General features: G+C 41.8%; 1 protein-coding gene across 1 annotated transcript in view; it reads left to right on the forward strand.

The window, feature by feature from the left end:
* Positions 1-24,254, forward strand: part of LOC134528318 (uncharacterized) — a 706,112-nt gene extending 681,858 nt beyond the window's left edge. Inside the window, exon 6 of the mRNA XM_063361847.1 lies at positions 24,178-24,254. Within this exon, the coding sequence (XP_063217917.1) occupies positions 24,178-24,254 (77 nt within the window). The remainder of the gene's footprint in view (positions 1-24,177) is intronic.
* Positions 24,255-25,665: the final 1,411 nt, after the last annotated feature.

Raw genomic sequence — 25,665 nt, forward strand, 5'->3', positions numbered from 1 at the left:
GCTTGCAAAATCCTTTCTGTTAAAACGGCCTGACAAACGTAAACGTCAAAACTATGTTTCACGGAAAACTTTCTGTGTATTTTAAACTTTTCTTCTTACTGCATGTACGCAGGCCAAAATATGGGCAGTGTACGACATACTTAGCACCCCATCAGGGTCGCAGTTATGATCCATTATATCATCATATTTCTATTAGTAAGTTTTCTTTATAGTAATTGAATTCTTAAAAAAAAATTCGAATTTTCACACAAAAACTTCACCGTTTACGAATAGAAATTTAAGTAATGATATGCTTGAGAGAAGAAAATTTAACATTTTATATTTTGGTTTTTAAATATTGTCTTTTAATACTTTGTTCTTAAGTCAATTGTTCAATGATTTTGTTATAAATAAAGGCCTACAGAAACGCATGTGCAAACCGGCATTTAAAATGGACTACTTGTAAACACAATAATTCCTGCTGATTTTGTATCGAGGCATATCGGGCTATATAGGCCTATAACGGGGAGGAAATACGTTATTGTTAGGGACCGAAAAAATTCGTGGTTTCAATGACCTGCAGGATGAACTCCATAGTTCTACGTACACGCGGTCAAATGTCACCCACTCATTGGCTGCTGTCTTGTGAGACGTCCCAACGTAGCAGCCTGTGATTCGATAAATCTTTGGTCGGGTGTTTCTCATTTGGCCAGAGTCATCCAGGTGAGTTGTGAGCCAATAGCAGAGGCAGCACTGAGGTTAACTATTTGTATTTTAGCCTATCGCGATATGAATTCGCGAATTTTTCCGGTCTCTAGTTATTGTAGCCCACTGAGGATTACAATAATCCCCTCTAAAATACTCCTCTGTAACTTTATGTAGCCATATTGCTATAATTGTCTTATTCTGTCTTCGCTCGTTTGTTTTCCTGGCAGGGAGGGGTTCAGTCCCCACGGATCTGGTCTGTGGTTACGCCCCTGCGTCTGTCCAGATATCACTTGTGTCGGTTAAATCTCTCGGGCCGCGTGGGGCCCGCCGTACGAATCCCTGGTGTCGCGTGAAGTTGTCTCAGATTTCGGCAATTCTCGAGAGTAGCACCTGTGGTGTGCAACCCGTTCCTCAGCTGCCGTTCGCAAAGCTTTCACGTCGCGTCTGTTCGCGAACACTTGACAGATTGTCCGCACACACTCTGGACAGGAAAACCGTGGCAGAAAACGCGCAGACCGTTGGTGCTGCTTTCGAAAACTGACAAGTTTGAGACAAGGTATAACAGCACAGGCTATGGTGACACAGGGAGACGACGGAAAACAAAATCCAGGATGGCCGGAATTCTAACCTGTGTCCTCTGGAACGCGATTCCCGGTGTCTTTACCTTTGCGCGGCTTTGCACGACAGTCAGATACATTGTGCCACCTGTAAATTAAAGGATTATGTGGTTTCAGTAATTCCTAAGCAATACACTTTTTTCGTAATATTTATTTTTAAGTTAACATTTAACATAACATCTAACAAATGTACTATTTTTTTTATTATAGAAAACGTTACTACGGAATACCTCGGCCGATTTGATAAACACCTAAGGCCAAATACAAATATTTAAATATCTAGCGGACAAAATTGTATTTTTAACTATTTGTGCTTGGCCTAGGCTGTTCAGTAATCGGCTAACCAATAGCATAGGTATTCCGTAGTACAGTTTTTAGATTCAGAAAGTTGATTTGTTAAATTTTATTTGACATTTTAACTTAAAAAAATATATACTACGAGAAAAAAAGGTGTATTGTATAGATATTACTAAAACCTTTTAATCTTTTAACTAATTTATTTTAGGGACAATAAATCTGATGGTGCGAAGTGGCGCAATTCAAAAGATTCCGGATTCGAATATCTGTAGTCACGTAACTCGGACATGCGTGACATTATAAATTTGAGCATCATTTTCCCATCAGCATTCGTTATGCCCCTCCCCCTCCCTTTTGTTTTTTGTTTTCCGGTGTCTCTGTTTCAAACAAGGTTCAACATCGGGGCTTTTCTTTTTTAAACTGTGTAGCATGCGCGTGCTATCTATTTCCTTGTCATTCTGTGGTCGGCTCGCCTAATGCGGCAATGGCCGATGGCGAATCACGACTCACGCACGCCGTGGGAGGCGCCGGTTAACGAGCGAATCACGAACACCTTCCAGTCACGCCCCCCCCCCCCCCCCTCCCTTCCGCGTGCAAAGACCTGGCATCCCGCGCTACGACTCGCAGCAGTGCTACGATTTATTCCCTCGCGATCACATTGGGAGTGGGGGGAGGGAACGAGCAGCTAAAGGACGTAACAGTTCTGAAACAAGTTTACTACAGTTTTCAACAACTTTATTGCTAACACAGGACGATCTTTACAACAACGTTCTAAACCACGCACTGTAAAAAAAAAAAACATATTCTTAGAGTTAAATATAAAAAGTTTCAATAATTTTACGATTTTATTTGTAATTTTTAATATCTTGTCCAGTTTGTATAATTTTACACGATTTTTTTTTTTAGAAAACCTAATTGTGCTAAAGGCTTTTGTAAAAATACGCGAATGTACACCTTTAATTACAATAATCAACGTGTTAAATTACACATTTGGATGCGTTTGTGAAGTTACATATACAACAGGTGTTAAATTAATCAATGTTCTTTTTTTTTGTCCAAACTTTGTAGTTGTATGCACACACTTGATTTATTGTAAACGTGCATTTACTATGTTAGAGTAAATGTATAACGACTTAGGAAATGCAAAAAAAAAAAAATACAGTTTATTTCATTTACACTTAATAATGACAAAACCCATGAAATTTAAGTTACGAAAGTGGTTTTTCTGTTACTTCTTGGTTTGTTAGTGTGCACTTGGTAAAGAGGTTAAGACGCTAGACTAGTAACAATAAGGTAAGGGGTTCCGTACTCTGCTAGTACCTATACTTAGATTGTGAGATGTGTTTACGAGATCAGTATACTGCTTTAGAATTAAAATTATCTCTACAGTTTACTTAAAGCTATAAGCTGCAAAAAATATTTCTTGAAGTAATAAAAAAGCGTGTTCATTATTGTGTAAAATTAATTTATGGTGCAGTGCTATTAACTAGTATTTGTTGTAAATATACACATTAATGTATATGCTATATGTATATACCACGGAGTAAGAATACACCAAGATCTATTAACATATTTACCAGGCCATTACAATTGTTCCTTTATTTTTTATAGTATTTTTTGAGCAAATGAGTAAATATGCACGAACACGCGTGGGGAAAAAAATACACCTAAATCTGTGTTAAATGACATCTGTTTTTACAGTGTGGTTTATACACTATTAAAAATTTTAACCTTTATTTTACGAAGAAGGCTGGTTATAAATTATACAGATAACTTGGTAAATTTACATACTTCGTAAATTTGTGGGTACTGAGTTGACTGAATTTAAACTTCAATCTCACAAGAATCCTGCGGTACAGCATCATCTTCAAAACCTCGTTAAGGCTGTAGACTTCCTCCTTCCTTCAACGAGCGTATTTGCCCTGTTTAAAACAAGACACGGATCACGGAAGTTGGAATTCATCGTAGATTCCACGAACATGTACAGTTAATTTGAACTTTCGAAGAACCCTTTCGTTTATTTAAGTTGCATTTTTCGTTGACAAGTTCGTAAATTTGCTGTGATTCATATTGGTGTAGCAGTTACCACGAGCTGCAGTAACTGCCATGTGGTGTCAAACGTGACTTACCGTTGTCCCTGAGAGTGTTACGGTTTCCGGAATTAAATTCCGACAACCGTAATTGTTTCTCACTGCAATTGCATGCCTCAAGCAGAAGTCATTCGCTGCCGTTAAGATGGTGCCTCCCATTTCAGGTCATGATTTTATATTTATATTAATCACTGATCAACTTTTAGACCTTTTCAATTGTTTTACTTTCACGAAATGAAAAATATATACCAATCACGCATACTTTTTTTTTGCATGATTGGTTGCCAAAGTTACATTTTTAACGTTTTTGGGTTGTACAAATAAGGAGAATTTAATTTATTGCAGAACTGAATTTTTTTATGTTTAACTGCAATGCCACTGGCTACTTCATGATATGTTTTGCATTTCTATCACAAAAACTCATTTCATGTTTCTTGGCTGTTAAAATCATAAAAATTTGAGAATTTTGAAATGCCAGGTAAAATTAATTAGTATTTTCTGAAAGAATTTCAAACCATTTCCAAACCGCCCAGCCAACCAGAAGAGAAGAGGCCACTGATTGGCCGGCACTCTCAGACAATCATAGAAGCCCAGCTCCGATTGGCCGAACCAACAGGCCAACCAGGAGAAAGGAAGACTCTGATTGGCTTACAGCTGCAGCCACTCGGGAAACTCACCCCTCTCAGGCGAGAGTATATTAAAAGGCGGGAGAACTTGTAATAACCTCAGTAGATAACTGCTCACTGATGATGGCGACTGCAACGATGACCGAAACGTCGGTGATATCTTCGCTTTCGACGCGGCTACAACCCAGAAGCCAAGCAACTCTAGACAATGGGCGCGATAGCCTGCAATATTTACTGATTTTTAGCTTGTTTTCTGTGTGATTGTGTTTTTTTGTATATAAAATTGTTGTCTGTTATTGAGGTTTGCTTATGACATCCAGTGTAACAAGCAATGGTGTGTGTTCAAAATAACATCTTGAATCATTCTTCCCCATTGCAAGAAACATTCAAATAACGAAGATCAAACAGTCGGTTTCGACGCGAATAATTATGACACATGTTCTTTTTTGTTTTGTTTCTGTAGGTTGCGTAAATTCAAACGCTACGTAACTGCGCTACATGCGATGAAGTTGTGAAATACAGGCCTCTTCCGCGATAAATATAATAACTGGACCCGTAAATTTTCGCTTTCGGTAGCACGCAGTACACTTGGAACACATGCACATCTGCTGCTGTTGAATGACGGGATCACATTTATCTTGACACTCTTTTGGTCGACCCTGAGCCAGTAATAAACGGGTAAAAGTGTTGGCGTAGTCATGTGCAACCCAGTTCAAAGGACAGGAAGCCTTTCACCGCAATAAAGGTCATGATCACAAGAAAATGTTTTATTACGTACTATATAAAATAATTGTGTCTGAACTAGAACAAAAATAATCCGCAGAGAAAAAAAAAATGTGAGTGAGTCTTTCAGTATATGCCATAGATGTGTTAAAATCTAACCTCGGTAACGAGCAAATACATGTATTCTCATGGTGCGAATACACTGATAATACAAATTTAACGTAGATTAAAAAAAATAAGGTCGTGCTTGATAAATATACGTAAATTGTGTTTTCAGCTAAATATCCGCTATGCATGAATCATTTGATTAGCAGACAGAAATTATTAACTATATAATGAAACGGCTCCGATAAAAGTGAAAAATACTTGAAAAAATACTAAACCCCTACTTTAGACCTGATTTTCGACAAGAGATTTTATTAAAATACTGTCCATATAGTTACAATTCATTTAATTGTTAATAAGATAAAATTTCACTTTCTCTTTGTTAACTTTGGTTCGCATCATCCGCCACAGTTGGCAGCACTGTTGTTACACGTTTCCGTTCCATTCACGAAATTACAAATGTCGTATATCTAAAACTGTTACATATCCATTAAAATGTGCGCTCTAATTACTTGTTGTATGTGGATTTCCCCCCCCCCCCCCTTTTTTATGCTTTAAGTCCAACTTTATTTGGCGAGGTTAGAAAAATAAAAACAAATCTTAAATAAAATATGATAGTAAAATTCACAAATTCATCTCGCAATAGCTGAAGATATATCTTTGTGTTTCTTCTGCTATTGGCTCGCACTTCATCGGGTTAACTTCGGGCCAACGAGAGAACCCTCAACCCGAAGAAATATCCAACCACAAGCTACCCGTTTCACCCGTTTCTTATATCTCACAAATCAGAAAATCTCACACGTTTACTCAAAAAACAATGGACTCCGTAGTCTATCGTAGAAGTCATAGAACCCGCAAAGTATTCAAATTTTAAGTGTTTTGGTTGCTTCTCCAGCGTCGTTATGGGGGAGAGATGGGAACCGAAATACGACATATTGTTTTGAACCGCTTTTATGGCGTAACAATTTTTTAACCTTAAATATTGGAAACATTCGCCTTATTTAAGGTCAGAGATCGCACACTGAGAAATTTTTAATGACCTTAACATTGTGTCCATTTACAGTATTGTTTCAGTTGTAGTGATTTCCAAACTTTTTATTCAGTACTAAACGCCAATGACTTCACAGAAGAAATTGTTTACAGTAGACAGTCACTATTAACTTTAGGTATTTCATAAAACTATATACTTACTACGCTTTAAAGAAGAAGGTTTTTTAAAGATGAACCTAAAAAAAAAATGGCGTTGGCTTTGAAACTGTTGAAACATGGTGACGTCTTCTACTGTTGAAACAAGGTGACGTCTTCTACTGTTGAAACAAGGTGACGTCTTCTGGTTATTATATCTCCCCCTTAATTTCGAATCTTTAAAACGCAAATATTCAGGTCCCTGATCCCAGTCAGATGGCCTGTCCAATACTGCCAGCAGAGAAGCAACTCTGGTGGATTAGTAGTTTTTTTTTTTTTTTTTTTGCGAAAAAAAAGGGGGGGGGGGGGTTAATCTGATGCCCAAAGTTTTTTTGGTCTTTTGCGCGTGGTCAGGGTGTCTAGTTTTCAAACTTCCCATGTTAAAAAATAAATAAACCACGTTTACTATTGAAAGAGATCAGTTCTGCTTATGTTTTCGGCAATTATTAATTAGTAGGGCCATGCTTTTCCCACGAAGAGGTCCCGAGACTGAATGTCTTATCATTAGGGGCATGCAGATCACAGAAATTCAGTGCGGAAGCAAACGTGTCGTGAATGGCTCGGTCAAATAAGGCAATGACTAGAGACCTGTAAAATTCGCGATTTCAAATCCCTAAAGGATAGACTCCAAGATCCTCTATGCACTAGTGCAAATTACATCTGCTGATTGGTTACCGACTCGTAACACCTGTTGACTGGAATGATCGTGATTCGCTAATTATTCTGTTAAAGATTTTTCATTGGCCTAGAGTCCTTCAGATAAACTGTGGCCCAATCACTGAAACAATATAATGTCAAAAGTATTTGGACACTATCCTATCGCGAAATGAATCTGCGAATTTTACAGGTCTCTAGCAATGACTTCTCTCGCAGACGGACGCCAATCACAAGGAAGAAACCATAGTTGCGGGTATACCTTGTTGCATTCTAATAGCCGTTCAGATCTTTTCGCGAAAAATGCTTGCCCCTACTCATCACTATAACGTCGACTGTATTTCTTGATTGGTTGAATTTCTTTTAGACACGTGTCTATGGTCAGAACACTGTTCACAGCGATTCAGTGCGGCATCAAACGCGTTCTTGAATTGCCTGGTCAGATAGGGCCTAAATGCAATGGCCTATCTTGCAGACGGCCGCCAATCACAAAGAAGAAACTACTGGCGTGAGACTGCCTTATTGCAGACTAATAGGCGTTCATATATATATATATATATATATATATATATATATATATATATATATATATATATAATTTTTTTTTTTTTTGCGGAAAACTACCGTTAAATTCTGAACACTCCCAACCCCCTTAGCCCTTCCTTCCAGGGGTTCTACCTCGTTACAAAGGGACTGGAAAAATTCGCGGTTTCGATGACCTGTAGGATGGACTCCATTGTTCTACTTACACTCGGTCAAATGTGACCCACTCATTGGCTGCTGTCTTGTGAGACGTCCAAACGTATGTAGCAGCATGTGATTCGACACAGCTTTGGTTGGGTTGAGGTATAACTATTTGTATTTTAGCCTATCGCGAAATGAACTCGCGAATTTTTCCGGTCTCTAATGATTACACATTTCTTTGCATTGTCGGGAAAATAACGCCAGTTCATATGTGTGGAGACTTGTGGGTCGTCTCAACTGGTTTACCCGTAATTCGATATTTCTTTGATCGAGGGTATTCTCCCTGGGCTATCGTCGTCCAGATGAGCAGTGAGCTAGTAGCAAAAACTGCTTTTAGGTAAAAACATTTTAATTTGAGGCTATCGCTAGGGCCAGGCATTTTTCGCGAAAAAAAAAAAGTGAATGCCGATTAGACTGCAACAAGGTACACCCGCAGCAGCGGATTCTTCCTTGTATTTGGCGGCCGTCTGCCAGAAACGTCGTTGCCTTATCTCACCGAGCCACCCGACACTGAATTACTGTGATTGGTGTTGTTACAATCGATGTGTATCTGGGAGAAACTCACCCAATCACCAAACACAGACGATGCTACAGTGTTTTATCTTTCAGCTAGTCTCGAAATCTTTTCGCGAAATATGCATGCCCCTAGCTATCGCGAATGAATCCGCGAAATTGTTTTCCGGTCTCTGCCCGTGGCTTGAATAAAAAGCAGGGAAACCTGTGTTGGGTTGTAGTCTGAAAACCTCGCCTGATGTCGCATACACCTGCTCTCCTTAATGCCTCATCGACACGAGGACGTATGTTCACGGCGTGGGCGTGTCCAAGCATGCTGCCTTCGCGCGCCTGTCGGGCGTTACCCACCCCCGCGCTGCTGCTCGCTGCTTGTCACTCTCGTGAGCGAGTGTCACTCTCGTGAGCGGGTGTCACTCTCGTGAGCGAGTATCACTCTCGTGAGCGAGTGTAACTCTCGTGAGCGGGTATCTCTCTCGTGAGCGAGTGTCACTCTCGTGAGCGGGTGTCACTCTCGTGAGCGGGTGTCACTCTCGTGAGCGGGTGTCAATCGTGAGCGAGTGTCACTCTCGTGAGCGGGTGTCACTCTCGTGAGCGAGTGTAACTCTCGTGAGCGGGTGTCACTCTCGTGAGCGAGTGTAACTCTCGTGAGCGAGTGTCACTCTCGTGAGCGGGTGTCATTCTCGTGAGCGGGTATCACTCTCGTGAGCGGGTGTCACTCTCGTGAGCGAGTATCACTCTCGTGAGCGAGTGTAACTCTCGTGAGCGAGTGTAACACTCGTGAGCGGGTGTCATTCTCGTGAGCGGGTGTCACTCTCGTGAGCGGGTGTCACTCTCGTGAGCGAGTATCACTCTCGTGAGCGAGTGTAACTCTCGTGAGCGGGTATCTCTCTCGTGAGCGAGTGTCACTCTCGTGAGCGAGTGTCATTCTCGTGAGCGAGTGTAACTCTCGTGAGCGAGTGTCACTCTCGTGAGCGGGTGTCATTCTCGTGAGCGGGTATCACTCTCGTGAGCGGGTGTCACTCTCGTGAGCGAGTATCACTCTCGTGAGCGAGTGTAACTCTCGTGAGCGAGTGTAACTCTCGTGAGCGGGTGTCATTCTCGTGAGCGGGTATCACTCTCGTGAGCGGGTGTCACTCTCGTGAGCGAGTATCACTCTCGTGAGCGAGTGTAACTCTCGTGAGCGAGTGTAACACTCGTGAGCGGGTGTCATTCTCGTGAGCGGGTGTCACTCTCGTGAGCGGGTATCACTCTCGTGAGCGAGTGTAACTCTCGTGAGCGAGTGTAACACTCGTGAGCGGGTGTCATTCTCGTGAGCGGGTGTCACTCTCGTGAGCGGGTGTCAATCGTGAGCGAGTGTCACTCTCGTGAGCGGGTGTCACTCTCGTGAGCGAGTGTAACTCTCGTGAGCGAGTGTCACTCTCGTGAGCGGGTGTCATTCTCGTGAGCGGGTATCACTCTCGTGAGCGGGTGTCACTCTCGTGAGCGAGTATCACTCTCGTGAGCAGTGTAACTCTCGTGAGCGGGTATCACTCTCGTGAGCGGGTGTCACTCTCGTGAGCGGGTACCACTCTCGTGAGCGAGTGTCACTCTCGTGAGCGGGTATCACTCTCGTGAGCGGGTGTCACTCTCGTGAGCGAGTATCACTCTCGTGAGCGAGTGTAACTCTCGTGAGCGAGTGTCACTCTCGTGAGCGGGTGTCATTCTCGTGAGCGGGTATCACTCTCGTGAGCGGGTGTCACTCTCGTGAGCGAGTATCACTCTCGTGAGCGAGTGTAACTCTCGTGAGCGAGTGTAACTCTCGTGAGCGGGTGTCATTCTCGTGAGCGGGTATCACTCTCGTGAGCGGGTGTCACTCTCGTGAGCGAGTATCACTCTCGTGAGCGAGTGTAACTCTCGTGAGCGAGTGTCACTCTCGTGAGCGGCTGTCATTCTCGTGAGCGGGTATCACTCTCGTGAGCGAGTGTAACTCTCGTGAGCGAGTGTCACTCTCGTGAGCGGGTGTCATTCTCGTGAGCGGGTATCACTCTCGTGAGCGAGTGTAACTCTCGTGAGCGAGTGTAACTCTCGTGAGCGGGTGTCATTCTCGTGAGCGGGTATCACTCTCGTGAGTGAGTATCACTCTCGTGAGCGAGTGTAACTCTCGTGAGCGAGTGTCACTCTCGTGAGCGAGTATCACTCTCGTGAGCGAGTGTAACTCTCGTGAGCGAGTGTCACTCTCGTGAGCGGGTGTCATTCTCGTGAGCGGGTATCACTCTCGTGAGCGGGTGTCACTCTCGTAAGCGAGTATCACTCTCGTGAGCGAGTGTAACTCTCGTGAGCGAGTGTAACTCTCGTGAGCGGGTGTCATTCTCGTGAGCGGGTATCACTCTCGTGAGCGAGTGTCACTCTCGTGAGCGAGTGTCACTCTAGTGAGCGGGTGTCATTCTCGTGAGCGGGTATCACTCTCGTGAGCGGGTGTCACTCTCGTGAGCGAGTATCACTCTCGTGAGCGAGTGTAACTCTCGTGAGCGAGTGTCACTCTCGTGAGCGGGTGTCATTCTCGTGAGCGAGTGTAACTCTCGTGAGCGGGTGTCATTCTCGTGAGCGGGTATCACTCTCGTGAGCGAGTGTAACTCTCGTGAGCGAGTGTCACTCTCGTGAGCGGGTGTCACTCTCGTGAGCGTGTGTCAACCGTGAGCGGGTGTCAATCGTGAGCGAGAGTCACTTTCGTGTGTGAGTGTCACTGTCGTGAGCGAGTGTCACTCTCGTGAGCGGGTGTCATTCTCGTGAGCGGGTATCACTCTCGTGAGCGAGTGTAACTCTCGTGAGCGAGTGTCACTCTCGTGAGCGGGTGTCACTCTCGTGAGCGGGTGTCAACCGTGAGCGGGTGTCAATCGTGAGCGAGTGTCACTTTCGTGTGTGAGTGTCACTGTCGTGAGCGAGTGTCACTCTCGTGAGCGGGTGTCACTCTCGTGAGCGGGTGTCATTCTCGTGAGCGGGTATCACTCTCGTGAGCGAGTGTAACTCTCGTGAGCGAGTGTCACTCTCGTGAGCGGGTGTCACTCTCGTGAGCGGGTGTCAACCGTGAGCGGGTGTCAATCGTGAGCGAGTGTCACTTTCGTGTGTGAGTGTCACTTTCGTGAGCGAGTGTCACTCTCGTGAGCGGGTGTCACTCTCGTGAGCGGGTGTCATTCTCGTGAGCGGGTATCACTCTCGTGAGCGGGTGTCACTCTCGTGAGTGGGTGTCACTCTCGTGAGCGGGTATCACTCTCGTGAGCGGGTGTCACTCTCGTGAGCGGGTGTCACTCTCGTGAGCGGGTATCACTCTCGTGAGCGGGTGTCACTCTCGTGAGCGGGTGTCACTCTCGTGAGCGGGTATCACTCTCGTGAGCGGGTGTCACTCTCGTGAGCGGGTGTCACTCTCGTGAGCGAGTGTCACTCTCGTGAGCGGGTGTCACTCTCGTGAGCGGGTATCACTCGCGTGAGCGGGTGTCGCTCTCGTGAGCGGGTATCACTCTCGTGAGCGAGTGTCACTCTCGTGAGCGAGTGTCACTCTCGTGAGCGGGTGTCACTCTCGTGAGCGGGTATCACTCTCGTGAGCGGGTGTCACTCTCGTGAGCGGGTGTAACTCTCGTGTGCGGGTGTCACTGTCGTGAGTGAGTGTCACTCTCGTGAACGAGTGTCACTCTCGTGAGCGAGTGTCACTCTCGTGAGCGAGTGTCACTCTCGTGAGCGAGTGTCACTCTCGTGAGCGGGTGTCACTCTCGTGAGCGGGTGTCAACCGTGAGCGGGTGTCAATCGTGAGCGAGTGTCACTTTCGTGTGTGAGTGTCACTTTCGTGAGCGAGTGTCACTCTCGTGAGCGGGTGTCACTCTCGTGAGCGGGTGTCACTCTCGTGAGCGGGTGTCACTCTCGTGAGCGAGTGTCACTCTCGTGAGCGGGTGTCACTCTCGTGAGCGGGTATCACTCTCGTGAGCGGGTGTCACTCTCGTGAGCGGGTATCACTCTCGTGAGCGAGTGTCACTCTCGTGAGCGAGTGTCACTCTCGTGAGCGGGTGTCACTCTCGTGAGTGGGTGTCACTCTCGTGAGCGGGTATCACTCTCGTGAGCGGGTGTCACTCTCGTGAGCGGGTGTATCTCTCGTGTGCGGGTGTCACTGTCGTGAGTGAGTGTCACTCTCGTGAACGAGTGTCACTCTCGTGAGCGAGTGTCACTCTCGTGAGCGAGTGTCACTCTCGTGAGCGAGTGTCACTCTCGCGAGCGGGTGTCACTCTCGTGGCTCCCGCTCAGCAGTCTAACGGTCCTTTCCCCATTTCACGCTCACACATTCTCGCATTCTCGCATTCGCGCTTCGCGTTTCATGAAACGCCTCGTTTCAAACTATGCAGAATTGCGGTGGACCGTGTGTGCGATCGCTGCGTTTTGTGAACTGCGAAGCTTTTGGTTACGATACGCGGCGTTTGAGCGTTTCCTAATATAACTGTTTTGTGTAACACATTTTTAAGGTAGATTTCGATGAAAGACTACCTTATTGTAGCCGTTTTCGTGGCGCGAATTCCGGAAAACGTTTATATATTTTATCGCTTCATGTTCCACAGACCCCAAAACCATCGCAATTCTTATGGACACGATAACTGCCGTTATTTTGCACAAATCACTTCCGAGTTAATACATAAAATATAGTAATGGATTATCTCGGTCGAGATCGTTAATGGGCAAAATCCATCCAAAGCGGTAGAAATGGGGAAGGTTTTTGAAAAACAGATAAATCTCTTTAACTCCCATAATATGACGAATATAGCATCCTTTTGAACGTAATATAACTTGTAGTGGTAATACCAAAAACTTTTGCATAAATATATTTTTTTTTTCATTCGACCAACTATAACTGCAAAAAAAAAGGGGGGGGGGTTATGTTCGGAGGACAAAAAAATGCATAAATCTCTTAGTAGGCACACAATCTTATCCTTCTAATTGTTGGTAAATCTTATAACAATTTTTTGATTAGACAAACCATTGCTGCAAGGAGTTGGAAAAAAAAAGGGGTTGGAATTAAAAAAGAAATTCATAATATCCATACCATATAGACTATATAAAATTTTCTTATTTATTGTAAAACCTTAAAATATCACCTACAAATTCAGTTAAAATTAATTTTTCATACATACGACCATTATTGCAAAGAATATAAAAAAACAAAGGATAGAGGACAACAAATTCATAACTTTTTTAATTTGCGCACTATTAAATCCGTTAAAATGGTTTCAAAAACCGTTAAATATTATCTTAAACTTTTGTCTGAACCTATTTTTGATAAGACAGACCATGAGTTAAAAAAACCGGGCTGGAAATAAAAAAAAAAATCATAATTTCCGTACAAAAAAGTAAGTCCGTGCAAAGTCAGAAAATTTTTGTTAAATGTTTTGTTCACGAGACAAAATTCAGGCTGTGTATTTTGGATTACCACCTCTACGTATCTAAGAACTGGTACATTAAGAGAGGCAGCAAAGTTATAATGAATAGCCCTAGACTTGCTGGGCCGTGGGCCATTTACTTATACGGGTGCATTATATTTTAAAGAGAAGATTAACCGGGAATTTGAGGGTGGGGGGAAGGGTGTATGGAATAACCCCCAGACCATCCCCCGGAAAATTTGCAATATATAGGCTATATATATATATATATATATATATATAAATATATATATATATATATATATATATATATATATATATAAACTCTTTGAAACTTTTTCAAGCATATCTGAACTTCAGTTCAACGATGGGTTTTTGCTAATTTATATTTATAAATTTTTGACATATTTATTAGTAATAAATTATCCTCCGGTTAGTCCCTTCAATTATTACGATAAAATTATTCTGGGGTAAAATTCTCGTCTTTGAAAGTTTATTCTAATTAGATATCGTGAATTTAAATGGGCATATGATCAGGGCTTTGAATGTTAACGTGCTAATAGCAGTTTTAATTTTTCTGTTTCCATTAAATGTCCAGATTTTATTTTTGTAGAAAAACCGGGAAAGTAAAAATGAAATGGGCCGGTAGTCACGAGGCCCTGGGCGGTCGCCCGATCCAGGAGTCGCCCCTGACTCGTGGGTTATGGAGGAGGAATGTCACAATAATAACCAATAGCAGTCCGCGGACCAATGGCCGGCCTGTGGAGTCGTTATCACGGCTGTCGGAGAGAAAAGTAGCCTGAATGTAGCTCGGCGCGCGGCGGAAAGCAGCTTCGTCGGCGAAGGCACCGCAGGGGAGCTCGATGTGCTGAAAAAAATGCGAAGTGTAGACGAACTGCGGGCTGGAACTTGCGGAGCTGTGGACTGCCACGCGCGCAACGGAACTGGAAAGGAAAACCAGCGGAAACAACGCGCGGTTGAACGCACCCCCGCCCCCCTCTTCAACGAGTGACTTCGGGAGCGAATCCCGAATGACGCGCGAGCGGACAGTTAGTTGTGTTCGTCTGAGTGAGTCTCGGACATTGTCCTCGTCACCAACATTGTGTTCATTGGCACACTGGTGTTTTTTTTTTTTACGTGACAACGTCTAATAAATCGATGAACGCCGGCTGCACGCACTAAAAAGTGTCCCGTAACGCACATTGTCCCGTTACGCTGTGTCCCGTTACGCTCATTGTATGCTTGCGCCGCATCTATCTCTCTTCCACTCGATTGGAACAACCATCGATTTGACTTTTTCGAGGCACATTAAACTTGAAACACACCCATTCGTTTCCTACTTTTCCTATCATCGTCCTATCCTTAACAGAATAACACAAATTGGAAGAAGTTAAATATAAAACATGTATAAAAGTTATAGTTAAAATAATCTCTTCGTTAAAGTAATAGACATATTTGAATTAATGAGTGCAAATAAAAGTAAAATTATCAATTAAATTGTAGATTTCATTTCACTCCTTCGTTGTATCCATACAAAATAGTGATAATTCAATAAAAATGATTCAATTTTATTCATAAAAGTATGCAATCATTTCATCAATGTTTTGTTATGACGTTGTCACGTTAAACTATCGTCCGTAAACCCACTTTACAGACAACCAATTTTTTTTTAAATAAATGTAACACAAATATACGTGTGAAATTACCGATATTTGTAACTTTGTATATTTACGTGAAAACAACAGTATCTATACAAAATAGTGTTCGTGGTTAATACTGGGTTCCCATTCTCACCCGGGAATTTGTTCTTTGTGTTGTCCCAGTACCTCCAGTAATTAAACTTTTTTTTTTGTAAACCTGAATAGCTTTCTTTTATCAACTCCACTCAATATAAAGCAAAATAAAGTCCAAGTATTGACTATTAAATTTTCTTTTCTATGTTTTTAAAAAAACCTATACTTGAACAAGACGTAAGTGAAAATATTAAAATTATGTGACGATTTTCGTAATAAATACTGAGTATTGTCTCGAAAAATGTATTTCGTATATGCAAAAATAGCCATAGCCTTGTGTTGTACAAAGTTACGATATATTTCTTGTAGCATTACAAAATATTTCCTGGCAACTAGTTTTCATGGAAACTTTTATAAAAGTACAGAATTATTTTTCTGTTTAGCAAAAAATTATCAACCAGCTAAAAAAAAAAGGGTTAATGGCTCCCGGATGGTGAGCCAAAAGTCCCGCATTTGATTCTCAACGGTTCGGGATATTATTCCGTTACAAATTTACACCTTAATATTACGAAGAACTGGTTACAAATATTCATGGATTTGCTTTAGTTTATGGATATCTTCGAAAAATTTGGGTCTGAAATGGCATATTTTGAAAATGAAATCGTCAGGATTATCTCCGAATCATCACATAATTTTCAATAACTTAATCAGTAGACAATAAACACATTATTATAGGTTTGTATTTTTCGCGAGAAGATTTCGAGGCTAGCTGAGAGAGAAAGAAAAAAAACCTGAACATCGTCTGTGTTTCGTGATTAGTTGAATTTATTTCAGTTACATATTTATTGTTGGAAACGAATCGCAGCCATTCAGTGCGTAAGAAAAGGTGTAATGAATGGCTTGGTCAATTATGGCATTGGCTTCTCTTGCAGACGGCCGCCGATTACGAGGGAGAAAATAGCTGGCGAGACATACCTCATTGCAGTGTAATATAAGTTTGATATTTTTTTTCGCAAAAGATACATGAGCATTATTATTCCTTACGCGTTTGCGTAAGTCCTGTATGGAACGGAACTCAACGACTCGGAATTTCGGATCTGGAGTAGTTTCTACTGAAGATACAGTTTTCTGGAACTACAAAGAATGATTCGTTTACTCGACGTGCATTATCGGTCGGAAAGTCCTTACGTCTACCGTAATTTTTGTAACAGCGCACTTATGGGATAAAAATTTTCCTTTCCGGGTGCTGTGTCGTCCGTTCTCGTCCACGTACTGCGAAAGGCAACAGCGAACCAAAGGTTCGTCATCTCGCCTAGTACACCTCAGTGGTTGTGCGACAATTCCGACCACAGACAACTCCGGAAAAGGAAAAAATCGCGACAATTCCGGCCACTGACTCACATATCTTTACCATTTGTATACAGTCAGTGACAATTGCGGACATGTACACCTGTTCTTGGTTTGTTGATGCACTACAACCATCTCCCCTCCCACACACCAAGCGTGAAGACTGTTTCTACGCTGTTCTTTCTTTGTTGACACACCGCAACGTTGTGATGGAAGTTATTGAAACGGAGAAAGGGAAGCCTGCAGTGCTTTATGGTGGACATGCCTACCGAAAGAAGCGTGTCAATGCTGATGGTGCTGTGACGTGGGTTTGCTTGCAAGAAATGACTAAAAACTGCAAGGGAAGATTAGTTAGTAGAAATATGGAAGTTTTAAATGTGTCAGATCACGAATGTATTCCAGACATTGCTAAACTTGACGTGATGAAATCTGGCTTCAGAGCCAAGAAAAGAGTACGAGAAGAGTGTGTTACCGTGGCAAAAGTGTACTCTGACGAATTGGGCACTTTACACGATAAAGGATACGAATTCGTGACAATAACCACATGCGTCGTCAGTTAAGCGGACTCTTTACCGACATAAATACCAGGCACATGGGTCATTAGCAGAACCTACTGAACGTCAGGATGGTGTGTTATCAGAAGAAGGTTTAAATATGAGCGATGGCAATAGAGTGCCTTAGAACTCAATGCCACTATTTCATGGATGGTACATTTCTGAACTGCAGCAAGCAGTTCGCACAGATCTATACTATTCATGTAGATATAGGAAGAAATGAAAAAGAAACAAACGTAATTCCTGTTCTTTTTGCTTTTCTTCCCAACAAAATGAAAGAAACTTACATTCGTCTGTTTCGGTTTGTGATGGAGAGAATTCCAGAGTGGAATCCTCAGACAATAAATGTGGATTTCGAGTCAGCGGCCATATCGGCACTCAAAGAAGGCTTTTCCTTCTGTTGATATCAATTTTTGTTTCTTCCACATGAAGAATTGTCTGTGGCGTAAGGTACAAAGCGTAGGTTTAACGAATGAGTATAAAGAAAACGAAGAAGTGAGACTCAGCATCCAGATGTGTGCAGCTCTGGATTTCCTAAAACCTGAAGATGTATGCGAAGGCTGGCTCATAATCAATGGAGAAGCATCCTCAAACTCAAAACTATAAGAGTTCTTCGATTACTTCATTGACCAGTGGCTTGAAAATTACATCAAACCTGTGCAGCTATGGACCTGTTATAAGTGAAGGCACCGAACCAATAACGCAGTAGAGGGTTGGAACAGTAAAATAAATGCGTGTCTTGGTAAACCCCACCCGAAGATACAAGAAGTTATATTTTGCCTGAAAAGTGAAGCGGAAAACGCCAACATTAAGTACATGAGGCTGTAGCTTAATTTAGAAGGGAAAGAAAGAAAAAAAATGTACAAGAATATCGACGAAAAAATTCGGATGAGCCAAGAAAAGTACGAAAACACTGGAGACATAAAGAAACATCTTTGAACCATAGCCTATGCACAAAATTTAGATTAAAATTTCAACACTGACAATGCGTATTCACGTTCATTTTAAATATTAGAAATAAAAAAAAACAAAGACAAAATTGATAGAACGTTGATTTTAGATATTAGTAATAAAAAAAAAGACAAAAAATGATTAAACGTTGATTTTAAATATTATTTAAAAAAAAACAAAGACAAATAAAAAAAATTGATTTTAAACACACCAAAGTAGGTTTGACTTAAAAGTGAGAGAAGTCAAAGTACCCCTTTATTACCTGTCCGGAATTGTCACTGGATGTTTGTTTGTCATTGAGATTATGTTTATTTGTTTTCCTGAATTGTCGGTGTCCGGAATTGTCCCGACACCACCTCAGTCATGCTGTGGCCATCCGCCGATGGCGATGACTCGGGATTCAAACCGGCCCCAGGGTCGAATCAAACCGTCATCCCTATTTAGAACTTTTTTAAAATTATATTTGGACAGCTCAGCTATAATATCTCAGATTGGCTTAAGGCTCGCTCTCACACGTGTGTAAAAAATTTTTTCATCGTTACTTTTTGAGAATTTTTTTTTTAAATAAATCCTTACCGGCCTTTGATTTGTTGTCGTGGCACACATATTTCCAACCGATATCAACTTAGTGCCATATTGTGGGTTTAAAGGGCTCTAAAGTCTTCGTATTTATCATCACACTCAACGAGTATCTAACTTCACTGTCACTTTTTTTTATTTTTATTTTTAGTTTCATCATGCACCATGAAATATATATTTTGCCAGTCTTTATGTGTATAAAAATAATGAAATAAATGACCAAATATCAACGGTCAGGAGTAAAAAAAAAAGAGTAAAAATCTGATACGGACGTTTACGTAACGGCAGATACAGAAGAAGACCTGGTCGTTGATTTGTAACCGTCTCGTCGGTAAGAGACCGTGAGTGACCGTGAGTGACCCATCACGTAGACGCATCTTTCACTCGGTGTCCTGACTTGCAAGCCGGCTGGAGATCGTCCGGAGACATTCGCTTCACGTAGCGAGCCTCGCCGTTGGCCAGGCGCGGATAGAAAACATTATCTTTTTTTTTTTTTTGGACGCGCGCGAAGTTTTTTTTATTTTTTTTTTCTTCAGCTTGACGTCTTGCCGTTAGACAGGTATAAGATGCATCGTCACACAGGGCCGTCGATAGAAACAAAGGGCCCGGGGACAAATAAATTTGTCCGGCCCCCCTCCGTGTTAATTATTAAAATTCGTACGATTCATAATAAATGACTTAAGTGGTACTGTAAACACCACCGTTGCCATAATGTTAACGTGATCTTTTGCATATCGCATAACTTGTAAGGTTTCCAGTGAATTGTATTAGTAATAGATAAGGGCCGTATGTAATTTTCGCGAAAATATTTTCAGACCTGCTGTCGGGTCAAAAACCTTTATAGCGTTGGCTGGGTTTATTTCAGGCGCATGTCTGCTGTTAGCGCACCAATCACAGCTATCCAGTGCGGGAGCAAACGCGTCATGAATGGCCCGGTCAAAAAGGACAATGGCTTCTCTTGCAGACGGCGGTCAATTACAAGGAAACAATTGCTAGCCCGTCTGGTGCCTGTTTTGCTCTTACTCTCTCTCTCTCTCCCCCTTTTTTTCCACCCATCTTCTTGGACTAGCTCTCTCGGCGACCTTGGTATCACACGGTGCAACTTATTTAATTGCGCTGTTGACCAAAATCCGTGAGTTCATTGAGTGGGAAACATGTTAGCCGTGCGATGGGATCTGTGCGGTAGGATCCCTGGATAGGCGTGTTTCAATTGTTTAAAACCTCAGCAAATAAGTTATTATGTTTGACTGGAAAACTTGCAAAACAGCTTCGTTACACTCTTAATCCTACTTCCTACTAATATGACAAAAGTGAAAGTTTGTGTGTATGTTTGTTATTCCTTGACGCCCCAACCGTGAAGGGATTTGAATGAGATTTGGCATACAGCTAGCTAATAACCTGGATTAACACATGTGCCACATATTACCATGAGATTAATCCACATTAGGGTGGAAAATGGGTGAAGACCGTGTCGATCACAAATTGGCATACGGTATAAGGTGGGAGTAATTTCGTGAATGCGACGGAAGTCAAGGAACGGAAATGTGCAACAACCACGGTGCTGCTATCTGTGGCGGATGACGTAAACCAACGTTCACAAAGACGAAGGGAAAATTCGTAGTAGTAACTGTTTAATGAATTTTAACAAGATGGGCCATATTTTAATAAAATTCCTCGTCATAAACCAGGTCCAAAACCGGGGTTTAGTAATTTTTTTACAGTATTTTCCGCTTTTATCGGAGCCGTTTCATTATATAGTTTCAAAATTTTACTCTGCTAATCACATTATTGAATATTTGACGTAGCTGCTCCGGCAGCGAATTCTAGCGGCGGGTGTGGAAATTACATGTGATTGGCGTCCAGGAATGTAGTTGAAAACACAATTTTCGTGTATTTATAACGCTCGGCATCATTGGAAAGAATTTTACGTTAAATTTCGTGTCCCGAGGTTAGATGCTACACATTTCTGGCGAGCACTGAAACACTCGCTCAGTTTCGAACACCCCGTCAACTTGCCGTCACTGTTGAAGGGGGTGGCTACCCCTGCATCGGTCCGTGGAAACAGCGCCGACTGGACGGTCGCTTCCCGCGCTCCCAAACTCTGGGGCTAGCGCCGGCGGCTGGCTCGGATTACAGAGATTGGCGTTTGAATCCGCCGGATTTACGTGGGATTCCACCGCTCCGAACCCCTGGGGGAAAGGTTGTGGTGTAAGGTGCCTGGGAAGGGGTGAGTGGTGAATGGTGAGGGGAAACTCCCGCTGCGGCGGGGGCTTGGCTTGTACCCTGCCGCGGGGTGCTGTCATAACTTAGAAACACACAACTTAGAAACACGCAACTTAGAAACACATAACTTAGAATTTTCTAAGTTATGACCGTTCTAAGTTATGACTTTCTACGTTAGGACGTTTCTAAGTTGTGTGGTTCTGCGTTGCGTGTTTCTAAGTTACGTGTTTCTAAGTTATGACAGTTCTAAGTTGTGACTTTCTAAGTTATGTGTGGTTCCCCCCTGCCGCTGTAGCAGGTACTGCCTCGCCTACCCTCCCCTTCAACTACCGTCAAGTGTCGAAGCTGCAACAGTCCCTTTTATTTAGCGTGCAAAGTTGAACAGTTTGTTTGTTGGTATCATTACAAAGGAATCACGTTTTTGGAAACTATCTACCAAAGTATCTACACTGGAAGTAGAGATGTCATTTTTTTTATGTTTCTGAATAGCAAATAATTTTTTACACGTAATAAATATTTAATTGCGTGTAAATATCTATAACGCCTAAAAATATTCTCTCTTTGGTTCCCTTCTTCAGCTTGTTAAACATAAAACATTCTGAAGGTAATTGTAAATAAAAAATATATTAAAACTATGAAAAACGTTTTCAGTTTTTATGACCTATTTCCCTAAAGTTATGCGTGAATAAATTATGGTAACTGCTTGTATTACACGTGACAGCTAGTATTTACTCCCTGTAATGCATGAGTGGTGTCTTTTTTACTTTGGATCTCAACAACTCTCCCGTAAGAATTAATTTAGATGCTTTTCTTTCTCTAAATTTTCGATTCGTATGGTACGTGTACGTCGAGAAAACTTTAAATAAAAATATAGAGTTCAACACGTTTTTTTAATCTAACCGTAAAGTAGCGTAGGCACACCCAGTTTAGATTTATATTTAAGTTTCTTTTAATAATTCGTCTTAACCTGCCAACTCGCCAGTGGCGCATCAAAAGAATGTGTGTTATACTTGATTACAGCTGACATTTTTTTTTAATCCCAGTGTTAGAAATCAGTTAAATAATAAGACTAAACGTCCTGCTATCTGTCAACCCTTGGTGAAGAGTTTGATTTTAAAAAAGGAACCCCTTTTGTTTGAGGCACCCGTACAAATTGTCTTCAACGAAAACTCCTGTCCTGCGATATGAACAACTGGCAACTTAGGGTGGCCTGCTGATCGGGCACACGAGCTCTAAGAGCACGGGGGCTCTAAGGGCTACGTTGGCTCGCGCATCACTCGCATCTTCGCCTCTACGCGCCAAGCACCGAACTGGCGTGAATTCTTCGCAGCAGTAACGCGCTTCTACGTGACTTCAAGCCGTAATTGTAATTTTAAAAATATTAATGATGAACGGATCCCTGCACTTCCCTGTACTACTTACAATACTGGGTGTTGAATTTTTCATACGTAAAAAAAAATTGGTTGTCTGTAAAGTCGGTTTACGGACGATAGTTAAACGTGACAACGTCATAACAAAACATTGATGAAATGATTGCATACCTTTATGAATAAAATTGAATCATTTTTATTTTAATAATAAAAGAATAAATACTTGAAATTATACTAGTAATCAGATTTTTAAAATGCAAGAATAATTAACCTTTATTGCCGAAATTGTTGTTGTAATAAGCAATGAAAACCACATTAACTTTTCACTTCACTTTATAAACAGTCGACGAAACAGTTCACGTGTAGATTGCATGTAATTAATTTTAAAAACTGGCGTTTAGCTTTAAAGTTTAAATATAATTACGAACAAGTTTTCATATAAATAAACTACCATCAAATATCTATCATCAATTATATGAATCACCATAATTTTTTAGTCAATTGTAACATAACCTATTATTACTGCACTCGCGGACAGCGTAACGGAACAATGTGCGTAACGGGACACTTTTTCGTGCGTGCAGCCGGCTTTCATCGATTTATTAGACGTTGTCACGTCAAAAATGTCCAAATAAACACACGTTACAAACGAAACCATGGAACGAAACTTGTATGGCAACATGCAATGGCTCTTTATCAGACAATTTTAATAAAAATCGAGCGGTTTCTTGAAAGGTGCGTTAACACCTGGATTTCCGCACGCCTTGTCGTTTTGCGACCCAGCCAGGCGGACTACTTAACATAATTTTTTTTTCTAAAGCTTTTCCCCTTTTTTTCCCCTACTTGACCAACTAACAGTCAGTTGTTTCCTGAGCTAACCAGAAGTTTCTGAGGCCGTATTCGGCAAAGCTTTGCGCTAGTTCAATGAACCAAGGGTCATAGGTTCTATCCTGGCGGGCACTTAGTGGTTTGGAACCCACTAGGAACTTCATAGTAGTGCGAAGTGAAAACTGTTCCCTCCCTACCTGTACCCCTACCCCCCCACTCCCCCCTTTTTTTAGTGACACAAAATGTAATCAAGTAGAAATCCTATTTTAACGTGGTCAGTCTGTTTGAATGGCATGTTGTATTTTTAAGCGCCGTGGAGTTTCCTCATGGAATCAAATGTTCTAGAATACTCCCAGTGAAAATTCAATATAGTAACAGATTACATTACAGGTTTTTTTGACGTGAAAACGTCTAATAAATCGATGAACGCCGGTGTCCCGTTACGCTGTGTCCCGTTTCGCTCATTTTACGCTTGCGCCGCATCTATCTCTCTTCCACTCGATTGGAACAACCAAATATTTGACTTTTTCGAGGCACATTAAACTTGTTTGAAACACTCCCATTAGTTTCCTACTTTTCCTATCATTGTCCTATCCTTAACAGAATAACACAGATTGGGAGAAGTTAAATAGCAAACATGTATAAAAGTTATAGTTAAAATAATATCTTCGTTAAAGTAATAAACATATTTGAATTAATAAGTGCAAATAAAAGTAAATTTATCAATTTAATTGTAGATTTCATTTCACTCCTTCTTTGTATTCATACAAAATAGTGATAATTCAATAAAAATGATTCAATTTTATTCATAAGGGTATGCAATCATTTCATCAATGTTTTGTTATGACGTTGTTTCGTTAAACTAGCGTCCATAAACCGACTTTACAGACAACCAATTTTTTTTTTAACCTAATTTGTATTGTAAGCTAAAATGTTGTTTTGTTTGTGTGTGTTCCAGGTGAGTTTACGGCGCAGACCATCTTGGTTGCTCTTGCGGACTGGCTTCAGTCGGTAAGTGGCGACTGTTTTCATTAGCCTACATCGCGGATCTGGTCGGACGGCTGAAGACCTGCCGCCGGGGATGTCGTGCTCGCATATTCACGTGGAGTCCAGCGGAAACGTGTTGCGCTCGCCCCTCGCGCGCGGCGAGATACAAACTTAATTGGCCGGCATCGGCGACCTCAAACGACACGCCAATTAGCAGCGCCCGTCGACTTCGAATTAAGTTTCCTCGCTCCGCCTATAGCTCGTACCCACCCGCTCTTCTGCCCTTTCTCAACCTCAGCGTGGTAGAAAGGGAGAGGGAGAGATGCGCACGTCGATAATTTTACAGGCGGTGGGGTAGGTCGAGTTCATGACGTCACCACAGCGTAAAGTAGTGTAAAGAACTGGATCCAATCACTAGATGGAATGACTGAATTTTAGATGGAGATGTGGCTGGGAAAATTTCTAGTTCGGAAAATTTTCTGGATAAAATAGAACCACAAATTTTTCCGAATTTATTTTCTTTCTTTTTTTTCCCCCCATTACCAATATTTACTCACTTCATTTTAGATAAGATATACGTAGTACAATAATTTATTTTCTGCAGATTGGCACGTAAGTACTTTTTAAGCAATTTTTTCTTCTTACTAGCAGTTTTTAGAGGATGTCATAGGTCCTACCCAACTCGTTAAATGGTAAAGACAAACAGTGTTTTTAAATTTTTTTGTCTTATGTATAAAATTGTTGATAACATTTATTTGTGTGTTTCTGTGAAAACACAACACTTTGGAAAATTGTTATGGTTTTAAGGAAAATTGTCCTAAAAAATACTTTTCCGGGGAAACTTAACATCTGTAATTATAGCAAAACTTGCACATTTGCGCACTTGTATGCTTGCTCTCTCACGTACGAAGATTTTCGTAAATTCACGAAGCTCCCTGTATATTTAGTAATCGGCGTTCTTCGTAAATTTGAGAGCGGTCATGGAAGCGCTACGCAATCCTGTGTTCACGCACCTGCACCTTCGAGGCGTTGTGCTCATTTACCGGCGGTGACCACTTCTCCCAGAGCTGGCAGGCGTCGAGGTAGATCTACCCACGGCAAGCCGAGAGTATCGACGAGAAATATACTTCTTTCCGACGTATGTAGACCTGGGGTCGTTACCACAACGCCGAAATACCATAACGCCGAATGTCAAAATTGACCACAACGCCGACAGCTAGAAAACTGCTGTATACCACAACGCCGAAATAAAAACTGAATGAATTTATGTGTGTTTCTTAAATGTACCTTAACGCCGAAATAACACAATCAAACCTAACCTTATCTAACCTAACCTAACCTAGTGTAATATAACCTAACCTAACTTAACCTAGCCTATCCTGGCCTAACCTAACCTAACCTAGCCTAACCTAACCTAATCTAACCTAACCTAGTCTAAACTATCCTAGTCTAACCTAAC

The sequence above is a fragment of the Bacillus rossius genome, chromosome 1 (genome assembly GCF_032445375.1).
Source record: "Bacillus rossius redtenbacheri isolate Brsri chromosome 1, Brsri_v3, whole genome shotgun sequence".
Taxonomy (NCBI): Eukaryota; Metazoa; Arthropoda; class Insecta; order Phasmatodea; family Bacillidae; genus Bacillus; species Bacillus rossius.